This window comes from Hibiscus syriacus, unplaced genomic scaffold (assembly GCF_006381635.1).
Source record: "Hibiscus syriacus cultivar Baekdansim isolate YM2019G1 unplaced genomic scaffold, ASM638163v2 tig00110828_pilon, whole genome shotgun sequence".
Taxonomy (NCBI): domain Eukaryota; kingdom Viridiplantae; phylum Streptophyta; class Magnoliopsida; order Malvales; family Malvaceae; genus Hibiscus; species Hibiscus syriacus.
This window is the reverse complement of record NW_024062880.1, coordinates 630,455-651,616: the sequence shown is the minus strand read 5'-3', so window position 1 is coordinate 651,616 and position 21,162 is coordinate 630,455. Positions and strand designations below refer to the sequence as shown.

The following is a 21,162-nucleotide window of genomic DNA, read 5'->3' as shown; positions in this document are numbered from 1 at the left end:
CTATGGGCAGTTGGTGGAACCACCCTCCTTAGCTAGGCGATTTTTGATGGTCCGCTCAGCCAATTTTAGATGAGATCGAAAACTTTCGAACGAAGGCAGAGGTTCTTGATTTTGAATGAAATCCATTATCCTGGCATAGACCTTTGGGAGCCCAGCCGTGAGCTTGAGAATGAGCCGACTGTTGGGAATCGGAGCATCAACATCAGCAAGACGATTGGCAAGTGATTTGATGTGATTACAATAACCATCAATGGATGAGAAATTCTCAAAGTTGAGGTCAGTAAGCTCTTGTTCGAGTTGAGAGGCTCGTGAGGCTTTATTTTCTTGAAACATAGACTCGAGACGAGCCCAAGCACTATGAGCAGTGTCGTCCTTGAGAAGAATAGCATGAAGAAGATTCGTGGAAATGGTTCCATAGATCCATTGAATGACTGCAGCGTCCAATCGCTTCCAAAGAGCAGGATCAGCGGCCATAGAGGCTTCATATGCAGCCTTCTCCTTCGCTTTCGTAGGAGGAATAATATGATTATGGAGATCGTGAACCCTAACAAGCACCTTAAAAATGGCGGCCCAAGAGTGATACATTCCATGATCGGCGTCTAACGTGATGGGAACAAGAGACTTAACGTTGGTTATGGTTAAAGCCGGATGAAATTTTGGTGTTTCAGCCATAGAAAGTGTAGTGCAGTGGAAGAAGAAAGATAGGTAGAGGAAGAAAAGAGGGTTGAATGTTAGGAGAGAAACCAAGAATAGAAACCCTATTCTAATACCATAAAAGAGATTGATTCGTTTTCTTTCTCATTGCTAAACCGTGGAATATATACATGATTACAAGAGATCAATTAAGCTACAATTAAGGAAACAAAGATATACATTCTAAACTAATGATACACACTATAAACATAATATATTGAACATATATTCTAACAAAGACTTACAATCATTAGCAATTTATACACATAATTAGGACATTTTTTCAATAACAATTACATAAAAACTAGCCACATAAGATTATACAAGGAGTATACAAATAAAACGTTAACAATTCATCCAAAAAACTCAAACAAAAGATCGATACGAATATCTCTGACTGTAACGAAAAATGCACCACAACAAGAGATAAAACTATTGAAATATCACCGACAACCGCAAATCAGATAATGACGTATAATAAGAATAATTTTAAATTTTTATAATCACATGCCATCATCCATAACGATACATAAAATCAATATAAACATTAGTGCATAAGATATTTTCCTTATTTAAATAATTTTATATTTTGAAATTAAAATTTTCATAGAAAGATAAACAAGTACAAATTGTCAATTTTCACTTTTAATAGCATCTTTAAAAATCCTTGTTTTTTTTTTCCTTTCTAATGTTTCATTAATTTTGACAAAAGTGATGGGGTTGGTTGATAAGGCATGGTTTTCAAAGGGTGATTGGAACTCACTTTTGAAGAAGAAAAGTGTTTCCTCTCTTTTAATGGGTGGTTGTGGCTATCGATCCCTTCATAGAGATCGAAAGGAACTCACCAAGATATTGCCCCCTCACTAAAATCTCCACCTACTTTCATTTTTCAAATTGAGATTTATCTTTTTATTTAATTTACTATTTTATTTTTAAGTGTATTTTTAGTAATTTTTCCTCTTTTTACGAAAACGATAAATATTTCTATCTACTCTTATAATACATATTTCTCTTACTTTTGTAAGTATTTTTAGGGTTAGATGTATCTTCACCTATTCGGTTAACGGTTGTTTGGTTATCTTGTTTATCTACCCCTACTCTGGATCCTCAAATTGAGTATCTCATATTGATAGGTGCTCTTAATCATCCGGATATGTCATGCTCAGGAACAAATGCATGATTTTGTATCAGAAGGCAAACTTCTAAACTTTTAACAGAAGTGAAAACAACTTATCAATAAAAAATTTAAAATATATAATAATTTAAACTTTTCATAGAAATGATTACTTTTAGTCCCCTCGATTCATCCATGATCGTATCTTAGTTGTGATAGAGTAAATTCTCATGTTTTGTTATTAGGTTAGAGTTGATTATTAAGTCACTGGATATCTATTACATCTATTAATATCATATAATAAAACTAAAGTTATTCCATATATTTGTTTCAAATTGTTCTTTAAAGAACTTCATCGTATTGTATTAATCACACAAGGATTAATTTTGTTTGTCAAAATAACATTTTCAACAATTACAACCGTATTTCAAAAACAAACATATGATATAAGATTAAATTGTAAAATAGAACCAACTTACTAACTAAGATGCAGATTATGACAAATTAAAAGGTGTTAAATCTCTAAATAATCTTAAAAAATGTGTTATTAGAGTAAACAAACAAAAGATGACATGATATGACACTTAAATCTAGACAAATATTTTATGTTTCCACTTATAGAAGTTAAAGGAAAATTGGGTTTTGTTTATATGCACAAAGTACAGATTTAAATGTTACTAATAATAATAATAATAATAATAATAATAATAATAATAATAATAATAATAATAATAATAATAATGTCCCGAAGATAACACCCACCCAAGTAAGGCTGTTTGCTTTGGTCATGTGTTTTGGTCGTTTCTAAAAATATTTTTTGCCCGTACGAGGAAAACTGGAAGTGGGGGGCAAAGTTAATTGCTTATATTTACTATAAGAGAGAGAGAGAGAGAGATGCATGCCTGGCTATATAATGTCCATAAGGTGTTTGATAATTTGACTTGTACTGAAAAAGAACAATCGATATACGGGGAAGGCAAGGTCTAAGGCAGGCTAAAGCTGTTTATATATATATATATATATATAACGATGACGACGAAGACAAGAACATGGTATGTGCTGTTCTTGCACGTGCATGCTACTTATGATCAGCTATACATATTAGTTAATAGTAATTTATTAAGCAACTATATAACACGTAATATTGTTTTATGGTAAATTTAGTATATATATGTTATATTTACCCTCAAGGATAAAATTCAAGGGACAAAGTATAATCATATGAGAGTAAAATTAAAATAAAATAAAATTTAAAAAGTTAAATAGATATTGTCATACTTATATTTTTTAATAATAAAAAATAGAGGGTATTGACTTCTTTAAACTCCTACATAGCTCTGTTATTGTTTACAAAAATTTAATTATATAAATAAAATATAATTATATATATATATATATATATATATATAAATTATTACTTAAAGAGTGATCAAACCTTATGAACCCCACTTTTTTATTTTAATATTTCAAGGTAAATTTGATGGCTAAATTCATATTCGAGTCCTTGAACTATTTGGAAACTTATGAAATAGATCCTAAGTTCTCAATTCCTCACAATTTAGTCTCTCGAGAAAATTAAACAATTTAATTTAAGCTTTAAATTTTGGGATGTGAAGGTTATAATTATTACCTAAAGAGTGATCAAACAGAAATAAGTCACAATTACTCATTTTAAAATTCATCAAAATAATTTTGATCACAAATAACCTACCTCCGGTTACGATATTCTTCAATATTATAATTAAATGGTTACTAAAGATCTTATTTTTTTGTAGCAATCGAAACTCGCCAGAGAGATTACTGATTAACATTTCAATTGAACGGTTGGCAAGAACCCATTTTCATTCCATTATTCATGTAGTTTAATGATCATCATCCATTAACCCTAACTGATATCAAATAAATAAAGATGCAAAAAGGAAAATTTCTACGTGAGACAATATTATAAAACAACAAAACCCTAGAAGAATTAGACGGGAAGGGAAAAGGAATCACTTTACTATTTTTAAACTCAATGATTGAACCAACGTAATACAGATGTTGAAGGGGATTGGTGGCACTTGGGGATCCTACTCCTCCCACTAACCCTAAAGTTTCCACTTTTTTTGTTTCTTAATGAAGTAATTTTTTTTAACATCATAGCTCACATCTAATATGAGTTGGTGGGGATCAAATCTCTTCAAAGCACACGTAAATTTTAATTATTTGTTTTAATCATGGCAACCTACTTATTTGAGCAATTTGACATCTGCCAATATGTCATTGGACTGCAAGACTATAATTGTAAGAAATGTATAGTGGAGTAGTAGCTTCTTTTCTCTATGGATTTTGACCCTTACATCTTATGTCTAGTATAATATATTTGATATTTTTAACTATTATTTCATCCAAGTTGATGATTCACATTTCTATACACTCTGTGACAACAACTGCTTTGGTCAAGTAATCAAAAGCCATTTACTTGGGTATGTAAGAAATCGTCATGCAGCACATCATCTGTCGGTTAACTATTCTACTAGTAAGAAAATCATAAAGAAATCATTTTATTTGATTTGATCCGATATTTATTTTCATTAATCAAAATAATTTAGTTTTTTAATCTAGATATCATTTATTAAAAATATTTTTACATTTACTTTTAGTCTTTTTCAGATTGACATTTTTTGTGACATGTAAGATAAAAATACATCACGTAAAAGTTATATCATAAAAAATGCGTCTTCTATCTATTTGACGATAATACAAACATATGTAAATTGAGAATATGAAAAATTATATAAATTCTATCTAAAAATAAATAAACACATAACGTACCTATAAAAACATGTAAATGCATAAACAATACACATTCAAGGAAGATTGGGATGGGAAATAAATTTTAAGGAAATATCCAATGAGAAATGATATGGAGAATGGCCTATATTTAAGGTCCACGACTCCCATGCCATGTGCAATAATGGAGTTGGCGTGCTTAATATCTTTTCTTGCTAACAACGTCATACAACCTGTGTCCTTAAGCATTCCCACCAAGCTGGTACAGGGATGGACCACGAGATAGATGGCATAATCGTATTTTAAAATTTTAAAATTATCATATATTTTAAATTTTTTAAATATTTTTTATTAAAAATCTATTTTTAGCCCATTAAAATAAATTATCACTTCATAAAATTTTAAAAATTTATCTTTCAACATTAAATTATGCGTTCATCCCGGAATTGATGCTTGCTTTTCTATTTCTTTTCTGAAGCTGATAACTGAATGATAATGGAGTCATCTTATGAGAACAACGTACGGTTTGGGTAAAGCATAACTAGAGTTGAACTCGAACCATGGTTAGTTTGTTTGGAAATGACACAAAGAGAGAATGGGTAGTCAATTCTTTTCTATGACATTGGACCCAGCCGCCCACTTCAATCAACAAACTTAACAGTAGTCGTGTTCGGTGCCTAAAACCCCAATTTTCGTGTTTGAATATTATTAGTGAACATTATGAAACCACTGACTAATCCTTAGGAAAAAATGCTGATACACCTGCTTGTCAACTCATTTCATTACATTTGTCCCTTTGCATCCAACATTATCCCATGCAAACCATTCTTATTAATGACGCAAAATAAAATTTTAAATCACTATTTAATTAAAATATTAAATATTTTGTCACGAAAAATAAATTATTCGTGATAAAAATTACTTTTTTTTATCATTTTTGAAATGAATAATTGTGATTTATTTCTATTTGATCACACATTAAATAATAATTATGATGATTTTAAAGTACATCATAAGTAATTCGTCTCTAATAGTATTTTATTGTAATCAAAGTAAATTGTCATTATCAATTAGTCACTGATAAAATGTTTGAATTGACGCTAATTTATTTTTCACAAGAAAAATTGTAATAATGACAACATATTAGGTAGTCACTATTATTATTCATAATTGTAACCAAAATATTTTGTCACTAGTCTTAATTGGTGATTTGTGATGTCAATTGTCCCTATTGAAGTTAATAATTGTATCCTATTTCTATTTGGCCACTAACTTTGACAGTGTCATTTAATTTTAAGTCACGATTAAATTCCAACATTAGTTTAACCTAAATATTATTTTTTACTAAAAATAAATAATTTTTTCTTAGCATAATGGCCTAGCGGGATGAGGTATTAGATCCCTTAACGAATAACTAATTGATAATTGCAACTTAAGTTCTTAAAGAAGATTAATACAACTAAAAATGTAATATCTACCATAATTGATTTTATAATAATTTTTTAATCAATCAATTTTATTATGTAGTTGTAATAAAATATCTGTCACTAATAAGGATACTATTAGTGTCTAATTTTTCGTCGTTATTATTAATATTCATGTGTAAAAAATATAGCCACAAAAATATAAGTAATTGTGAAAAAAATTCATTTAAATTCGTCACTGATATAATAGTGACGAAATTATTAGTATCGACAAGTGATGACTAAAAAATTGTCACTATAAAATTCAGTGATATTAACAAAAATAATTTATAGTTATCGATAAAATTTAGTGTTTTATATATATTTGGTTATTGTTTAAGATATATACATATGTATATAAAAGTATTTGTTAATATCGTGTATTTTTTTAGTTTACACATTTTTAAGACCATTGTATAAATGAAAATAGACTATTGAAATTAACAATAGAAAATGATAATATATCTTAATCTTTTAATTAATATTTAGTTGATAATTATTAGATGTAGCGATAAATCATATTATATTTTTAATGATAAAATTATAAAAATGAATATTTAAAATTTTATTGGATAGAATAATTATAAATTATAAACATAGATTTAAAACAAATATATATATTTTTTAAAAAGGCTAATCTAATTTGGGCTTGAATAGACCATTAGAAATAATGTAGGTAAGGCAAGAGGTCAAGAACAATTGTGGGCGTGGTTACACTAATTTGGGCCTACTTCTTTGACTTTTTCATTAATTCCAAAGCATAAGGCAAAGACTTGAATAGGTCGAAAAATCAAATGCTTTTTTCTTCTTAAAAACAAAATTCATGAACCAATAAAGGAACATTTAGTTCTAAATTTATTTTCTGTTTTCATTTTTAAAAAATAATTTTCATTTTTTGTTTTCCAAAAAATAAAATCTAAAAAACACGTTTGACTAATAAAATAAAACTTATTTTCTGAAATAAAAATAATGAAAATGTGTTTGGTACCTAATTTTTTAAAATTAAAAAATAAATAAATATTAAATAATTAAAATAATATTATATATATATATATATAATAATAATAACAACAACATCATGTGATTAAACAAATGAAAGTTTTGAAATCAATAAAGCCAATTACAAATTTTTTTCTTCATAAAAAACAATAATTAAATGTGATCCAAAAGGAATAACTATTATCACCTCATAATGAATATATCTATTTTGTATTTTAATTACGTTTTAATCCATAATTATGTAACAATTTCTTCTCTAATTTGAACTATTTCAGTAGTTTGTCACATGTTAAATACATAACAACGACATACTTGTGACAATTTTTTGAATGGATCCGAGTGTTATTTGGTCAACATATCTTCTGGAGATATGATTATTGTCTCTTAACTTTCCAACAATACTTGAAACACGTCAATCTGATGTCAGGAACTCAAGATATGTTCATTTTTATGAGGACGATATATGCATAAATTCTTATACGTGATTAATATGAAATTTTGTAAATATTATAAATTATCAATATTTTTATTGATTATTTATAATATAATTTAATATAGAATGATGCATTATCTTTTAGGATTAAATTTATTATTTTATTAACAATTAAGATATAACTAAAACACTATTTTTAGTTTAATATTATTTTATTAAGAATTATGTTAAAATCAAAACATTATCTTTAATTTATTGTTATTTTATTCAATGGTTACTTAGATTCACATAACTCCTCACCTATATATAAAGGAGACTCTATTCACCATTGTAAGAAAGTTTTCTTTGGTTAATAATACAATGAGAATTGGTTTTTTCAAGTGCTTTGTGTCTTCGAAGCGTCATCATCATCAAGTTCTTTCAAGTTCTTCGTGAAGGAGATCTTCACACTTCAGTTTTCTTTCTCATTGTGATTAGTAGGGCTTATTAGAGTCGGTTATTGAGTTTGCCTAGTCAATTGCGACTATAAGAGTTCGTAGGACAACTTTCTATCAGTCACCATCATCATCGTCATTGTCAAATCACCATTATCGCCCATCACCACCAGAACCTTAATTTTAGCTAAGTATTCCTATCTTTATTCATTCATTGTCTTTGTTTATCTTCTTTATCTTTCGTTTATCTTTGTTGTGTTATTCTTCATCAGTTTAATCTTAATCTTTTATTCTTATCTTAATTTTCTAGCATTTCCCCATTGAAAACCCTAGATTGCGATAACATTTTAATCCATCTTCTATCTTGTTCTTTGATTGAGCCTAGACCCCTATGCTTGATTCTTCAACTTCGAGCAACGTTTATAATTTTGCTACCATCTCTATCAAATATAATATTATATAAAGCATGATTCGTTCACACATACAATTTTTTTAATTTCACATCATTTAAATAATATAATTTATGCAAAAATGTAAAAAATGTACGATTTTTTTAAAAACTTGTGTAATACGTGTCTTTGACACGTATTTACACGAACAAGAGACGATCGAATGACAATGACATACGTGTGTAAGTCTTTTTTTCTAATTTCTAATCATTCAATAAGTGAATGTTTAAAAAATTATATTTAAACACTAAAATAATCATATGAATAATATAAGATTTGAAAAATCATTAATCTTTTTATTTTTGAATTATCAAAGACAACTCTTAAATTTAATTAGAGAATTTTATTTTCAAATTTGGTCAACAATATTATTTGAAGATATTTAAATTAAAAAACTTAAAAAAGGGTCTTATTGCCAATTTTGTCCCCACGTTTCCATATCAAGTATTGCTGTTGAAATTACCCGGATACTACATCTCCCATCCCATTGCCTCTTCCCCAATTTTGTAGTCTTTTTACCATTGTTTTCCATTTTGTTTTCTCCTTATCATGGAGAAGCCACCAACCTTTATCAGGCCACCGCCGCCGTTTCCCCAGCCTGAAAACACGACTAACATTACCATCATCAGCTCACCTCCGCCACTACCTGTCTTTTCTTCACCACCCCAAACTGTTACTATAGTGAACTTCTATCAACCTCCTCCTTTCCCCGATTCACCAAGAAGCGTTGATTTATCCCCACTCGAATTCATCCTCGCCCTTTTGACCGTCATAACCATCCCCGCTTTGATCTACTCTTTCTGCTTCGCCGTCAAATGCCCTCCTTGGTCTTCCCGGGATCGTCACGGTGAACCTCGAGAGCTTTCCACCGACAGCCATGGAGTTGGTGGTAATGTTGTTGAAGTAACCGAGACGAGGAGGAAGCCGGTTTTGGGTCTCAAGTATAAAAAAGAGACGCATTCTAAAGAGATCGGGAACGAATGTCCCGTTTGTTTATCGGTGTTCGCCGACGGGGAAGAGATAAAGCAATTGAGTGAATGCAAGCACTCGTTTCATACTACTTGCATTGATTTGTGGCTTAACAATCACGACAATTGCCCGATCTGCCGGGCTCCCGTTGCTGTTAAGCGGCCAGGTAATAACCGTATGCCGTCGTCTGGTCCGGCCAGAGATAGTGATCACCATCAAGGTTTACCGGATGCAGCGACGCTGGTTTAACGCATTTATAGTTTAATTTCTTGATTTTTTTACCCCTTTTCTTAAATTTTGCTTAAACTTCAAGAATCGGTAGTATAATACTACAGAATCCTGATAGCATAGGGAATTCAGCCTTCAAACTTCTCTTATAATTGTGTGGTTCTGCTATCTGAGAAGAACTGAAAGATGGGTCGGAAATGGAAGTATCAGATCCACACTTTTTCTCTGCAATTCCTTGGTTTTTCCATTTAGGGTTGGGCTTGCTTGTGATCATTGTGGGTATTTGCAGCAAATGCTTGTTGTTCACACACTCGGCTGTTATTAACTTTTTTATTCTGACATAAAATTCATTAATTAATTTAGGTTAGGTCTTACAATTATGCATTATGAAATAAATTTATTAATATAATATTTTTTATTTACGAGTGATTTTAATAGTAAAAAGAAATGTTTTTTTAGATTTTAAACTCGAACAAAGACGTTTATAAATTATATGTACGGTGTTAATAGATTAAAAAAAATTCTAAAAACATAATATTTTATAATTATCTCAAACGATTAAACCAACTGATCTGATCCACGTTTTATGGTTTTAGTTAGTGACCTTGATGGCACCACGGTGGTTGATTAAACAAGTCATATTAAAAGGTTAATACATATCAAAGTCATTATTATTACAGCATGTGCTTTAGGAGAATGCATCTTGAATCTTGATGTTTGGTTGGTTGGTAATGCCACTGTGTCAATAATGTTCTGCTTGCTTTGCAACTCTGGTAGGTGGTGGGTGTATATCTTAAATCCCAATACCTTGACAGCTTAACTGGACAAAATGTCTAATTAGTATCTAACTTTGTGTAAGTTGTAAGTTATCAATTCAGTCCTTACGTTTTCATTTGATCAGTTTTAGTCCTTGTATTTTTGGTCAAAAATTCTCTTCGATTTAAGGCTTTGTTTGGTCGGGTAAAACGAAACAGAGAATAAAAATTACGTCTCTTCTAAATAACGTGTGATTTGAAAACCCGAGTACAAATTACCTTTCTTCTCGCTTTAACTTATACCCAGACTAAAACATCTGCTGCCGAAACTGGGTTCCCTTTTTCCCAACCAAAGTTCACGTTTTCCGACCGGGTTACGGTGGGTTATCCAGATTTGCTTATCTGATATCGGCGATGGGCAACGAGACAAGCGGTTGCTGAAGGCGGTCTATCACCCGAGGAATTATAATGTTCTCCAGGCTCCGTCTTGACCTTGAAGCTTCGGATTAGGAGGCGGCTGGAGTTGGCTAAGTATGTGAAAACGGGATGGTGATCGGCAAAGCAGGTTTGTTGGAGGAAGCACGAGATTGGGATTGGTTCGTGAACCTCAGCGCATCAGATTATCCCATCATGTCTCAATATGGTAAGAAACAATGAACAATGTGGCTTGTTCACAATATTTTATGATTGGATTATTTTTGCTGTTAGTTAATATATTATTTATAGTATCATATTCAAGAGTTGCTATTCTTTGAGGTTGTCAGAGTACTATTGGTAATAGGGTATAAACATTTCATGTTAAGTGATTGAGAATTATGTTCCCCAATTAATAAAAAATGGTAAAGTACAAAAATAGTCCCCCAACTTTAGGATATTATTTTATTGAGTTCCTCGACTATTAAATGTTACAAAATAATCCTCCAACTATAGAGTGTTGCTTTGTTGAGTTCCTCGATTATTAAAAGTTACGAAATGATCACCTGACTATTCATTATGTTCCAAACTCACCATTTTCCGTTTAAAAGTTGATCGTATTCTGAGCTGAACATTAATATGTTGACTGTGATATCTTAATTATCATGTTAACATCCAGCTTAGACAATCGCCAAATTTTTATCATAAAAAAGATGAGCTTGAGACATAATAAGACTTAAAAAGTAACATTCTATAATTTGAGGATTATTTTATAACTTTTAATAGTTGTTGAACTTACTATAGTAATACTCTATAATTGGGAGCCATTCGTATACTTTACCTTAAAAATAAAAAAAAATCCAAAAATAAATATTTTTGTTCTAATTCTTTGACACTCTCGTTTGCGGGGTGGATAAGACTCTTGTATACGTTAAATGTTGTATATGCAACAATGGCGAAGAGGGCATCGACCACGTCCTTGGTTATTGTACGAAGGCTCACTCGACTTGGAAACAATTGATACACAAGGACAGATTTTGTGATTTCATGCCGAAGTCGTGGATTGCTTGGCTGCACGACAACCTACGGGGGTCAAGGTAGGCATGTCGAGGAAGAGCAAGGATGGGAGGTTATTTTCCCAATTATATTTTGGAAGCAACGCAGTCTTACTCTTCTTAATACAGACGTCATAGAACAAGATAATATCCTTATTGGAGGGATGAGATTTTTGTTTAGCAAATATGTCTAGCATGATCCAAATAGAAACTAATTGTTCGGCTGTGGGTAGCTAATTCGTTTCCTTTAATTTCCTGTTTCAGGAAAATAATAATAGCAATGTTTTGAAAACCGGACCGGACCGGCCGATTCAACCGAGAATCGCTACTTGGTCCGGTTCATTGTAATCCGGTTAAACCGTTACTACTGAACCGGTTAGAACCACTGAACCGTTCGAATCGGACCGGACCATAAACCGGTTGAACCACCAATTTTTTTTTTAAATTAAACCAAACAACATCGTTTGTTAAACAAGCCGAGTCGAACTCGAGTATTGCTAAGCTCAACTCGAACTTGAAAACTTTAAAAGTAAGCTCAACTCGACTCAAACTCACGAGCTAAAAATTATCAAGTTCAACTCGAACTCGAAATATAATATTGAAACTTGAACTCAAAAAGGCTCGAACTCAAAAAAAATTAGAAGCTCGATTGAAGCCTAAAATTCGAGCTTGATTGAAGTGAAAGAGTAGTTCACTCTATGCTCACCAAAAAGCTCCATGATTTTGAATGCCAAATTACCTCTATTATTTATAGAAGTTAGTTGGGATGCTCTTCTATGTTTCTTAGCCATGTGAGATTGTTTTTGAAAAAAAATTAAACCAAACAATATCATTTTGTTAAGATTTTTTTAGCCCCAAATTTATTTTTTAATTATTGTTATATAATTATATTTATTATTTAATATGTTTTACCTTAAATATTATGTTGTAGTTAATTTGAATAATTTTGTTTCACTTGATTTTATGGTTTTTAACTCATATATGTTATGAATTGCTTTGAATATGACTTGTGATATAAAAAATTATTTTTTATTAAATATTTTTGGTATTTTTATTTAATTTTTTAAATAATTATGACGTCGTCTGATTTTTCTAACCGATCGGACCGATTCAACCGGTTAAACTAATAAACCGATGGCATGATCGGTTCGCTAAGCGGTCCGATTTTGAAAACCATGAATAATAGTAAATATGGTTAATTAAGAATCGGATCAGTGAAGGTATAAAAGCTGTACCCTAGAGGCTTTATTTAGGGCAGTCTATTTGGGGGACCTAAAACGACAACGACTGATGCCGCATCTCCAAGCGCCTCAAAAGGAGAGTGTGGAATGGTAGAGCACTGAAATTTATATATTCCAAACCCATGCAGAGATAAAGCAAACGTGTGGGGCAGGCAACTGGACCGAACCGGGAAAAAGCTAATTAAAAACAAATTTGAAAACTCCATATATTTTCAAAGATACCAAATTCATCCACGAGAGAGAGATATCCACTGCAATAATGATCACAATCATAAGAAAAGTAAAAACAATTATACTCGAACCTAGGCCTGATTTTATTTTCTCAAATAATTACTTTTTATTATAATTAAATTCAAATAGAATATCTATTTTATATTTTATACAAATCCAACTGACTCGCAGATTAAAATTTTTTACCCGGATTCACTCAATTGATCAGATCAGATGAGTCATTCGACCCATAGACAAATGAAACGATAAACAGTATTACATAATAGTAAAATGCTAATATTTTACGCGTAAATAAAATAATATATTGTACGTGAATAAAAATTTTTATATTATTAATAATAAGGTTAAATAAAATAATTTAAATTTGATATATAAAGTTTATGAATTAGATGATGATGTCGTATCATCATTAAATTTTAAAAATTGAATTATATTTAATTTATTTTTAATGATATACTACTACGCACCATCAGTTCAATAAAACAACCCCTAAACAGATCAGCTTTAAACGGTAAATAGAATTAATTTTTTTGAATGCATCAAATACAAATTCGTAGTATAAATATGAATTGGATTTATATTTTATGCTCTTACCATGTATAAATTAGGGATTGACGCAACTACATTTTTTAAACTAATCATTGATATCTGATCTATTGACCGATCATTTTTTTTCTTTTACATTTTCTTAGATTATAAATTTTAAAATCATTGTAAACATTATCGCTATCTAAGCTATCAGTTTTTGTACATAACAATTATCAAAATAAACTGAAATTTTTTAGTCTAAACTATCAATTTTGGTCCATTTTACTATTTAAACTTTCAATTTTTTTAAAATCATACTAAAAGTTTAGTTTTTATTTAAATTTAGTACCCATATTCAAAATTTAGCATTATTTTTTTTAAAAAAATGAAAGTTCAAATACTAAAAATGATCAAAATTGATAGTTTAGGTATTAAACGCGTTATGTTTTTAACGGTGGGTACTAAAATGAAACAAAAAACCAAACATTATGTATGGTTTTGAACAAATTAAAAGTTTAGGTACTAAAACGGATAAAAACTGATAGTTTAGGTACTAAATGTATAATTTACTCTTTTAGTTTAGGTACTAAATGTATAATTTACTCTCTCTTTTAGTCTAGGATATATGATCATAGAATAATATTTATTCGAAACATTCCCCCATTATTTGATAGTAAATATTCAAATATACATACACATGATATGCTCAAACCCTAAACTTTTAAAGATAACAATAATTATCTTCATCAGTGTAACTTAATTTGTGCAACTAAAACTCTTATAAATATACGATAAATACACTGTGTATATGCATATTGGTCCCTCCTTTCAATTGTTTGGCTTCTCTCTCCATTCAACATCTCTCTGTTCTTTCTCTTTTCCCTTTCCCTCTTTATTTGATGTGATTCTCCACTAGCATCTTAACACAGACGCAACAACAAGACGAAAATCAAAGATCAGGAGAGCCATGGTTTTTACCTCCATCCCAGCTTATCTTGATCCTGCCCACTGGCAACAACAAGTATGTTCTTTCTTTGAATTTGTTTACACGCTTTCTTTCCCACAAAAGCAAAGGAACTCTAAAACATAAATAATATTCTTATTACCTTCTGTTTTTCTTTTTTCTTTTGGTTTGAATATACCAGGTATTTGATTTTTTCCCCATGTTTTCCTTGTATTTTTAACAGCTAAGAACAAATCATCAAGCTGTTCCTGGGAGCAGTCCGAGCTCTCATCAGCTTCTTCCTCCTCCTGGACCTCCACAACCACCACCTGCAGCTCCCCCACCGATTGGGGGAGATGGAGCGGGCTCGATCCGGCCTGGTTCGATGACCGATCGAGCTCGTTTGGCGAATATGCAGATGCCGGAAGCCGCGTTGAAATGCCCGAGATGTGAGTCGACGAACACGAAATTCTGCTACTTCAACAACTATAATCTCACACAGCCTCGTTACTTTTGCAAAGCTTGTAAAAGGTACTGGACTAGAGGTGGTGCCTTAAGAAATGTTCCGGTAGGCGGTGGATGCCGTAGGAACAAAAGAAGCAAAGGAAGTGGCTCGAAATCGGCCGTCACCGATGACCGGAAAACAGCTTTTAGTTCATCAAGTGCAATTTCTTCAAAGAGTACAGCAAGCACTGATATTTTAGGCCTTGGACCTCAAGGTCCTCAACTGAGCTTCATGGCTCCTTTGCGGCACCTTACTGGTTTTGGGTTGAATTACGGCACAATTTCAGCTCCCCTTGGAGTGCCAAGCGACTGGAATGCGGATGCAACCGGTTTCGATCAGTGGCGGCTACCACCGCAATTTCCCTTCCTTGGAGACTTGGAATCTTCCGGTCTATATCAATTTGAAACTGCAGGTGATGAGCAGCCATCTGGATACGGTGTCGTAGCTGGAGCACATCAGGTTCGACCTAATATATCAAGCTCGACACCACCAACACAGATGGCTCCGGTGAAAATGGACGGCAATAACCAGCAAGAATTGAATTTTTCAAGGCAAATTCCGGGAAATGATCATCAGTACTGGGGTGGAACTGCATGGACAGATGTTTCCAGTTTCAGCTCTTCATCCACCAGCAATCCCTAGTAGGTTACGAATTAGATCCGGTCATCTAACACTCATTTCAAAGCTTGGGTCTTTTTGTTAGTGGAGCTTCTTTCAAAGAAAAATTAACCATGACCAAGGGGTTATGTTCCTCGCATTAAAAGTCGACTGAAACCCTAGCATTGGTAGGCTTTCTTTCTCTCCAAATACCGAGTGTATCACCAGTTTATATATAGAGCTTGCATTGATGATATGAACTCTGGAAATTATGTGTTTTAAATGCTATAATTTCACAAATTATATTCATATGCCTCGTTTCTTCTTTACAAGGGAACTGCAAATCCATTGCAGGATGGCTTCCATAATCATTTTAATTTGTTGAGGGATTTTTCAACTCTTTCGAGAGAAATTTAAAACAAATACTATGCTCAAAAATCTAATTTAATGATATGGGGGCTGGATCGATTGCTGCATTGCTACATTGTGAGACAGAAGAAACAGTACTGTCTAAATCTACTTTGATAATGACTAATATTTGTGAAAATAGAATGGTTTTGTAATAATCTAACTTAAACGTACTTGTTTGTTTCGGGATTTCAGAGAAAATAATAACCAACATTAATTTTAAAGGATTAATTAATTTTTGTTTTGGAACAAAATTATTATAATCCACGTCAAGTCTCAAAAGACTCCATTTCGAAATCTACATTGACCAAAAATCAACAGAGTATACACAATCACATGTTTTATTTTTTATATTGAAATAATTTAATAAATATATATCTTCCTATAATCTGTATTATACAATTTAAAATATTATCTATATATTATGTAAATCACGAATATTTATTTAACGGTTTAAATATAAATTAATTTTATTAAATTAAATAAAATGAATAAAACTCTCGATAACTATCAAACTTTAATGCATTGTAAAAAAAAACTTAAGGGTAATATATAAATCATTAGTTTTGATCCATTTTAGTACCAAGTCTTTTAATTTTTTTTTCAAAATCATATATAAAGTTTAGTTTTTTATTTCATTTTAGTACCTCTGTTAAAAATTTAAAGTTACGTTTTTTTAAAAAAAATAAAAAAATTTAGGTATTAAAATGAATCAAAACTGATAGTTTAGGTAATAAATACGTAGTTTACCAAAAAAACTTAAATTCAAAATTCTAATTAAATTAAAGGGTAAACTATGTATTTAGTGCCTAAACTATCAATTTAGTATCTAAACTTTCAAAAAAAAAATCAAAAGCATACATAACCTTTAGTTTTTATTTCATTTTAGTACCCGATCGGTAAAAACTTAACGTGTTTAGTACCTAAACTATCAATTTTGATTCATTTTAGTACCTAAAATTTCAAAAAAAAATCAAAATTTAACGTTAAATTTTGAAAACGGAACTAAAATGAAATAAATACTAAAGTTTAGGGACTGGATTTACAAAAGGCTTTTGACTCTCTTAGTTGGGACTTAGCTTTGGATGTTTTGGAAGCTTTGGGGTTGCCTATGCAGTTTAAGGATTGGATTAGGGCATGTACCACTGATTCCAAGTTCTCCATTTCTCTTAATGGAATCTTGGTTATGTATTTTAAAGGTAGGAGGGGTGTTAGGCTGGAGGATCCCTTGTCCCCTATGTAACACCAATCTCCTGTATATCTTTCCGTACACGAGATAAGGATGTAACATCACTTTTTAAAACTTTTTGTTACTTGAAAACCCGTAAAATTTCGTTTCGAAATTTAAATTAAAACGTTTTAGCACAATTATAAAATAGTCATCGAAATATACTACCAAATTTCCACTTTATAAACATTCCAGAGCATTTTTCTTTAAATTTGATTACATGCCAACAATTGTTCAAAAATAAACATGATTGTCCTATCGTTACTGATGAGAGTAATCCTTAACAGATGAAAATTGTTGCTACTGCTACACTCCTTATGCAACTAATCTTTGCCTTTACCTACGCGTGAAATAAATACACGTTAAGTATTTACTTAGTGAGACATAATATTGCAAGGATATTACAATTATACAACAATAACTTATAAATACTGAATGAATAATTTAATTTCATCATTCATAATAACCAGTTAAGCCCTCCTCAGTTAAACAATAATTCTTTCATACCATCATGAAAATTTTTCTTAGTATGTCCATTATACTTATCATTCTGTATATTTTCTCCCTTTATTATATATTTACCTTGCATACATTAAATGTGAAAGTAATATACATGTATTGTACCAAGGTGCTACTTGATCATGTATCTTTTATAATCATTATGGTGGCACCTTAAATACTGTTAATACACCGTTTGGTATTTTCATTTAGGTATCTTTTCATGCCCGTTATGTACTGTTTACGTTTTCCTTTATAACATCCCTTCATACTAGTTATACATTATTGTACATTATATATATCATCCCTTCTTATCACTTATATACCATTCATATCACATTACATTAAAATTCCTTTATTCTTTTACCCAAAGGTATTTATCTTTTCACTTAACTTGCATATTTGACATTTTTCTGTCAAATGCACAGCTAGTCCATTATTCTTTTACTCAACGATATTTAACCGTTCATCTAACTGGCGTAAACATTCATGCCAATTGCACAATTACGCCTCAAAGGCACTTAACCTTTCATCTAACTAGCATAAATAACACCTTTCTGTCAAATGCACAGTTAGGCCTCAAAGGCACTTAGTCTTTCATCTAACTAGCATAAATGACACCTTTCTGTCAAATGCACAGTTAGGCCTCAAAGGCACTTAGTCTTTCATCTAACTAGCAAAAATGACACCTTTCTGTCAAATGTACAGTTAGGCCTCAAAGACACTTAGTCTTTCATCTAACTAGCATAAATGACACCTTTCTGTCAAATGCACAGTTAAGCCTATTAATCTTTTATTTTAGGGCAGTCCCTACTATAATAATCATTCATAATATCAATTAACCCTTTCAATCATTACACATTCTATGATTCAGACTGTGACTGGGTTTAAGATGGGAAAATTACTTGTGAGGTACCTGGGGGTGCCTCTTAACCCCATGGAATTGTATGTTAAGGACTGTGATAGCCTTGTGGAGAAAGTGAAGGCAAAGTTGGGATTGTGGTTGAACATATTCCTTAGTTATGCTGGAAGATTACAACTTATTGGAGTTGTGTTTTTTAATGTGGCAATTTTTTTGTGCAGGCAACTTGTGTTGCCTGTTGTTGTGGTTGCTCTGGTTAAGCAACTTTGTGTTAGGTTCCTTTGGAAGGGCAAGGATGTCCTTGCGAGAAGGGTTAGAATTAGTTGGGACATTGTTTGTGTCCCTAAGTCAAAGGGGACCTAGGAATTAAGAGCTTAAAGTGCTAGAACAAAGTATGTATGCTCACCTTGCTAAGGAAGATTCTTGTTGGAGAGGGGTCTTTTTTGGTGGCTTGGGTTTGAGAGTATGCCCTAAAGGGGGTTGGTGTGTGGTAGGTGACTAGTAAGGCCAACCTTAGTTGGGTGTTGAGGAAAGTTATGAAGGTTTGGAATGAGTTTTAGGGGCTGTTTACGGGGGTGAACTGGTCAATGATGAAAACTAGGTAGTTTTAGAGTGAGATCAGAGCTAGAAAGGAGAAAGTGAAGTGGCATAAGTTGTTGTGGTTGTCTTTGAATGTTCCAAAGCATTCGATTATTAGTTGGATAGCTTTCTTGGATAGATTGCCTACTGCTGACAGAATGTTGAAGATGGGCATTCTTGTGGATGACCTCTGCAGAAACTATGGGTGTATGCTGGAGACTAGGAGTAACACTTTTTTTTAGTGCACCTTTGCGAGGGAAGTGTGGAGGAACATTCTTTGGATGTGTAGTATTAGGCTTGAGGGTGATGTTGATTGGGCTATAAAAGTCTTAAAGGGCAGATCCTTGATTGTTATTATTTTTAAGGTTGCTTTGTGTGCTTACATTTACTACATACAGGAAGAGAGGAATTATAGGAGGTTTAAGGGGATTGTTAGATGTACAGGGGATATTGTTGCTTGTATTAAAGATGTGGTTAGGATTAAAATGTATAGGAAAGTTATTATGTTTATTTTATTCTTTGTAATGTTTGGGGGATTCAGAATGGTGCCCTCTGTTAGGAGATATTGTATCTTTGCTTTTTAGTAGCAGGTTATGCTACTTCTTGGGTAATACAATGGAATTTATCCCAAAAAAGAAAACTAAATTTATGTGTGATTTTGAAAAAAATAAAAGTTTATATATTAGAACGAATCAAAATTAATAGTTTAAATTCTAAACACATAATTTACCCTAAATCAAAATAAGATATTAATTGATCCGAACAAAGGAAGATAATATATTAACATATTAAAAACAGAAAAGAAAAAGGTGGTAAAAGGACTGGCCATCAAAGACACAAGGTTAGAAGATATTCGGAAGAGACGAGGCAAAGTGAAAGGGTTTCTGTTCTGACAAGAGAAGTGGAAGGGAATGTGAGACCCGTTTCCCCAAGTTTGACGCGAGTGAGCGCGTGTTGTTTTCCAGCACCCGCAACGAGACAAAGTATACTGCTCTGTTTGTCAGAATTCGGACCTGACTTCCCAGATTCTTTTGTCTTGCATCATTGTACGAAATCCACGCGCTTCATCAGCTACTTAATGCTTTATATCTGATGTCCCATTGGCTACTGTTACTGACAAAACTTCTGTCTGTCTCCATTGGTTTGCTCCAACAAACCTAAGAGGAAAAACAATACACCAGTTTAATTATATTTCTTCATTCATAAAAGTTCTCCCCATTATCCAATATTTTTGGCTTCATGTTTCTACAAAGCTGGACCAAATATTCAGCAATAACGGCTGATTAATTAAATGAATACTTGAGTATAAACCTTAATTAAAGGGATATCAATTAAATACCCATGCAATTTGGTTAATAACAAAAATAATAATTAACATGCACGAACTAAACGATTTTAGTGACTAAGTAATTTGTTCTCATATCTTGATATCTCAAGTTTGAACACCGTAAATATTAGATGTGTGAACATTCATTATCAAATATTTAATAATTTTTTTTGAACATATACTAAACAATAATGATTAACCTATTGTAGTAGTAAGAGATTGAATCTTGATAAGGGCATTTGAGCCTCGCAATCCTCAAGCCATATACCGAAAGGGAAATGGCCAATTATTTTTTGAAGAGGGTGTTGGATGTTGACTTAGGGGTTGCATTTAGTATAAGGGTCATTGAAGCCACATATACCTTAGGTATAAGGTTGTTGTGCATAAAATAATGGACTATCATAAGGGTATCAAGTTTTGTATTCAATTGTTCGAAG

The 21,162-nt window shown here is 31.6% G+C and overlaps 3 protein-coding genes across 3 annotated transcripts; 2 read left to right on the top strand and 1 right to left on the bottom strand.

Moving 5' to 3' along the window:
* LOC120142342 lies at positions 1 to 672 on the bottom strand. The gene has a single exon (XM_039157056.1). It carries the CDS (start codon positions 670 to 672, stop codon positions 1 to 3), a length of 672 nt encoding a protein of 223 aa, XP_039012987.1.
* Positions 673 to 8,853: 8,181 nt separating this feature from the next.
* LOC120142361 (RING-H2 finger protein ATL33-like) lies at positions 8,854 to 9,825 on the top strand. Its single transcript, XM_039157068.1, has one exon. It carries the CDS (start codon positions 8,907 to 8,909, stop codon positions 9,573 to 9,575), a length of 669 nt encoding a protein of 222 aa, XP_039012999.1. The 5' UTR covers positions 8,854 to 8,906; the 3' UTR covers positions 9,576 to 9,825.
* Positions 9,826 to 14,606: 4,781 nt separating this feature from the next.
* On the top strand, positions 14,607 to 16,078 carry LOC120142383 (dof zinc finger protein DOF5.1-like). The gene is made up of 2 exons (XM_039157091.1): positions 14,607 to 14,799; positions 14,966 to 16,078. Exons 1-2 carry the CDS (start codon positions 14,746 to 14,748, stop codon positions 15,866 to 15,868), a joined length of 957 nt encoding a protein of 318 aa, XP_039013022.1. The 5' UTR covers positions 14,607 to 14,745; the 3' UTR covers positions 15,869 to 16,078.
* Positions 16,079 to 21,162: the final 5,084 nt, after the last annotated feature.

What these genes read in the sequence shown, in the direction of transcription:
- LOC120142383 (XM_039157091.1), top strand. Translation starts at nt 14,746, where the DNA reads ATGGTTTTTACCTCCATCCCAGCTTATCTTGATCCTGCCCACTGGCAA. An exon ending in CTGCCCACTGGCAACAACAA is followed by an intron (nt 14,800 to 14,965) that starts GTATGTTCTTTC and finishes TATTTTTAACAG; the next exon opens with CTAAGAACAAATCATCAAGC.
- LOC120142342 (XM_039157056.1), bottom strand. Translation starts at nt 672, where the DNA reads ATGGCTGAAACACCAAAATTTCATCCGGCTTTAACCATAACCAACGTT.
- LOC120142361 (XM_039157068.1), top strand. Translation starts at nt 8,907, where the DNA reads ATGGAGAAGCCACCAACCTTTATCAGGCCACCGCCGCCGTTTCCCCAG.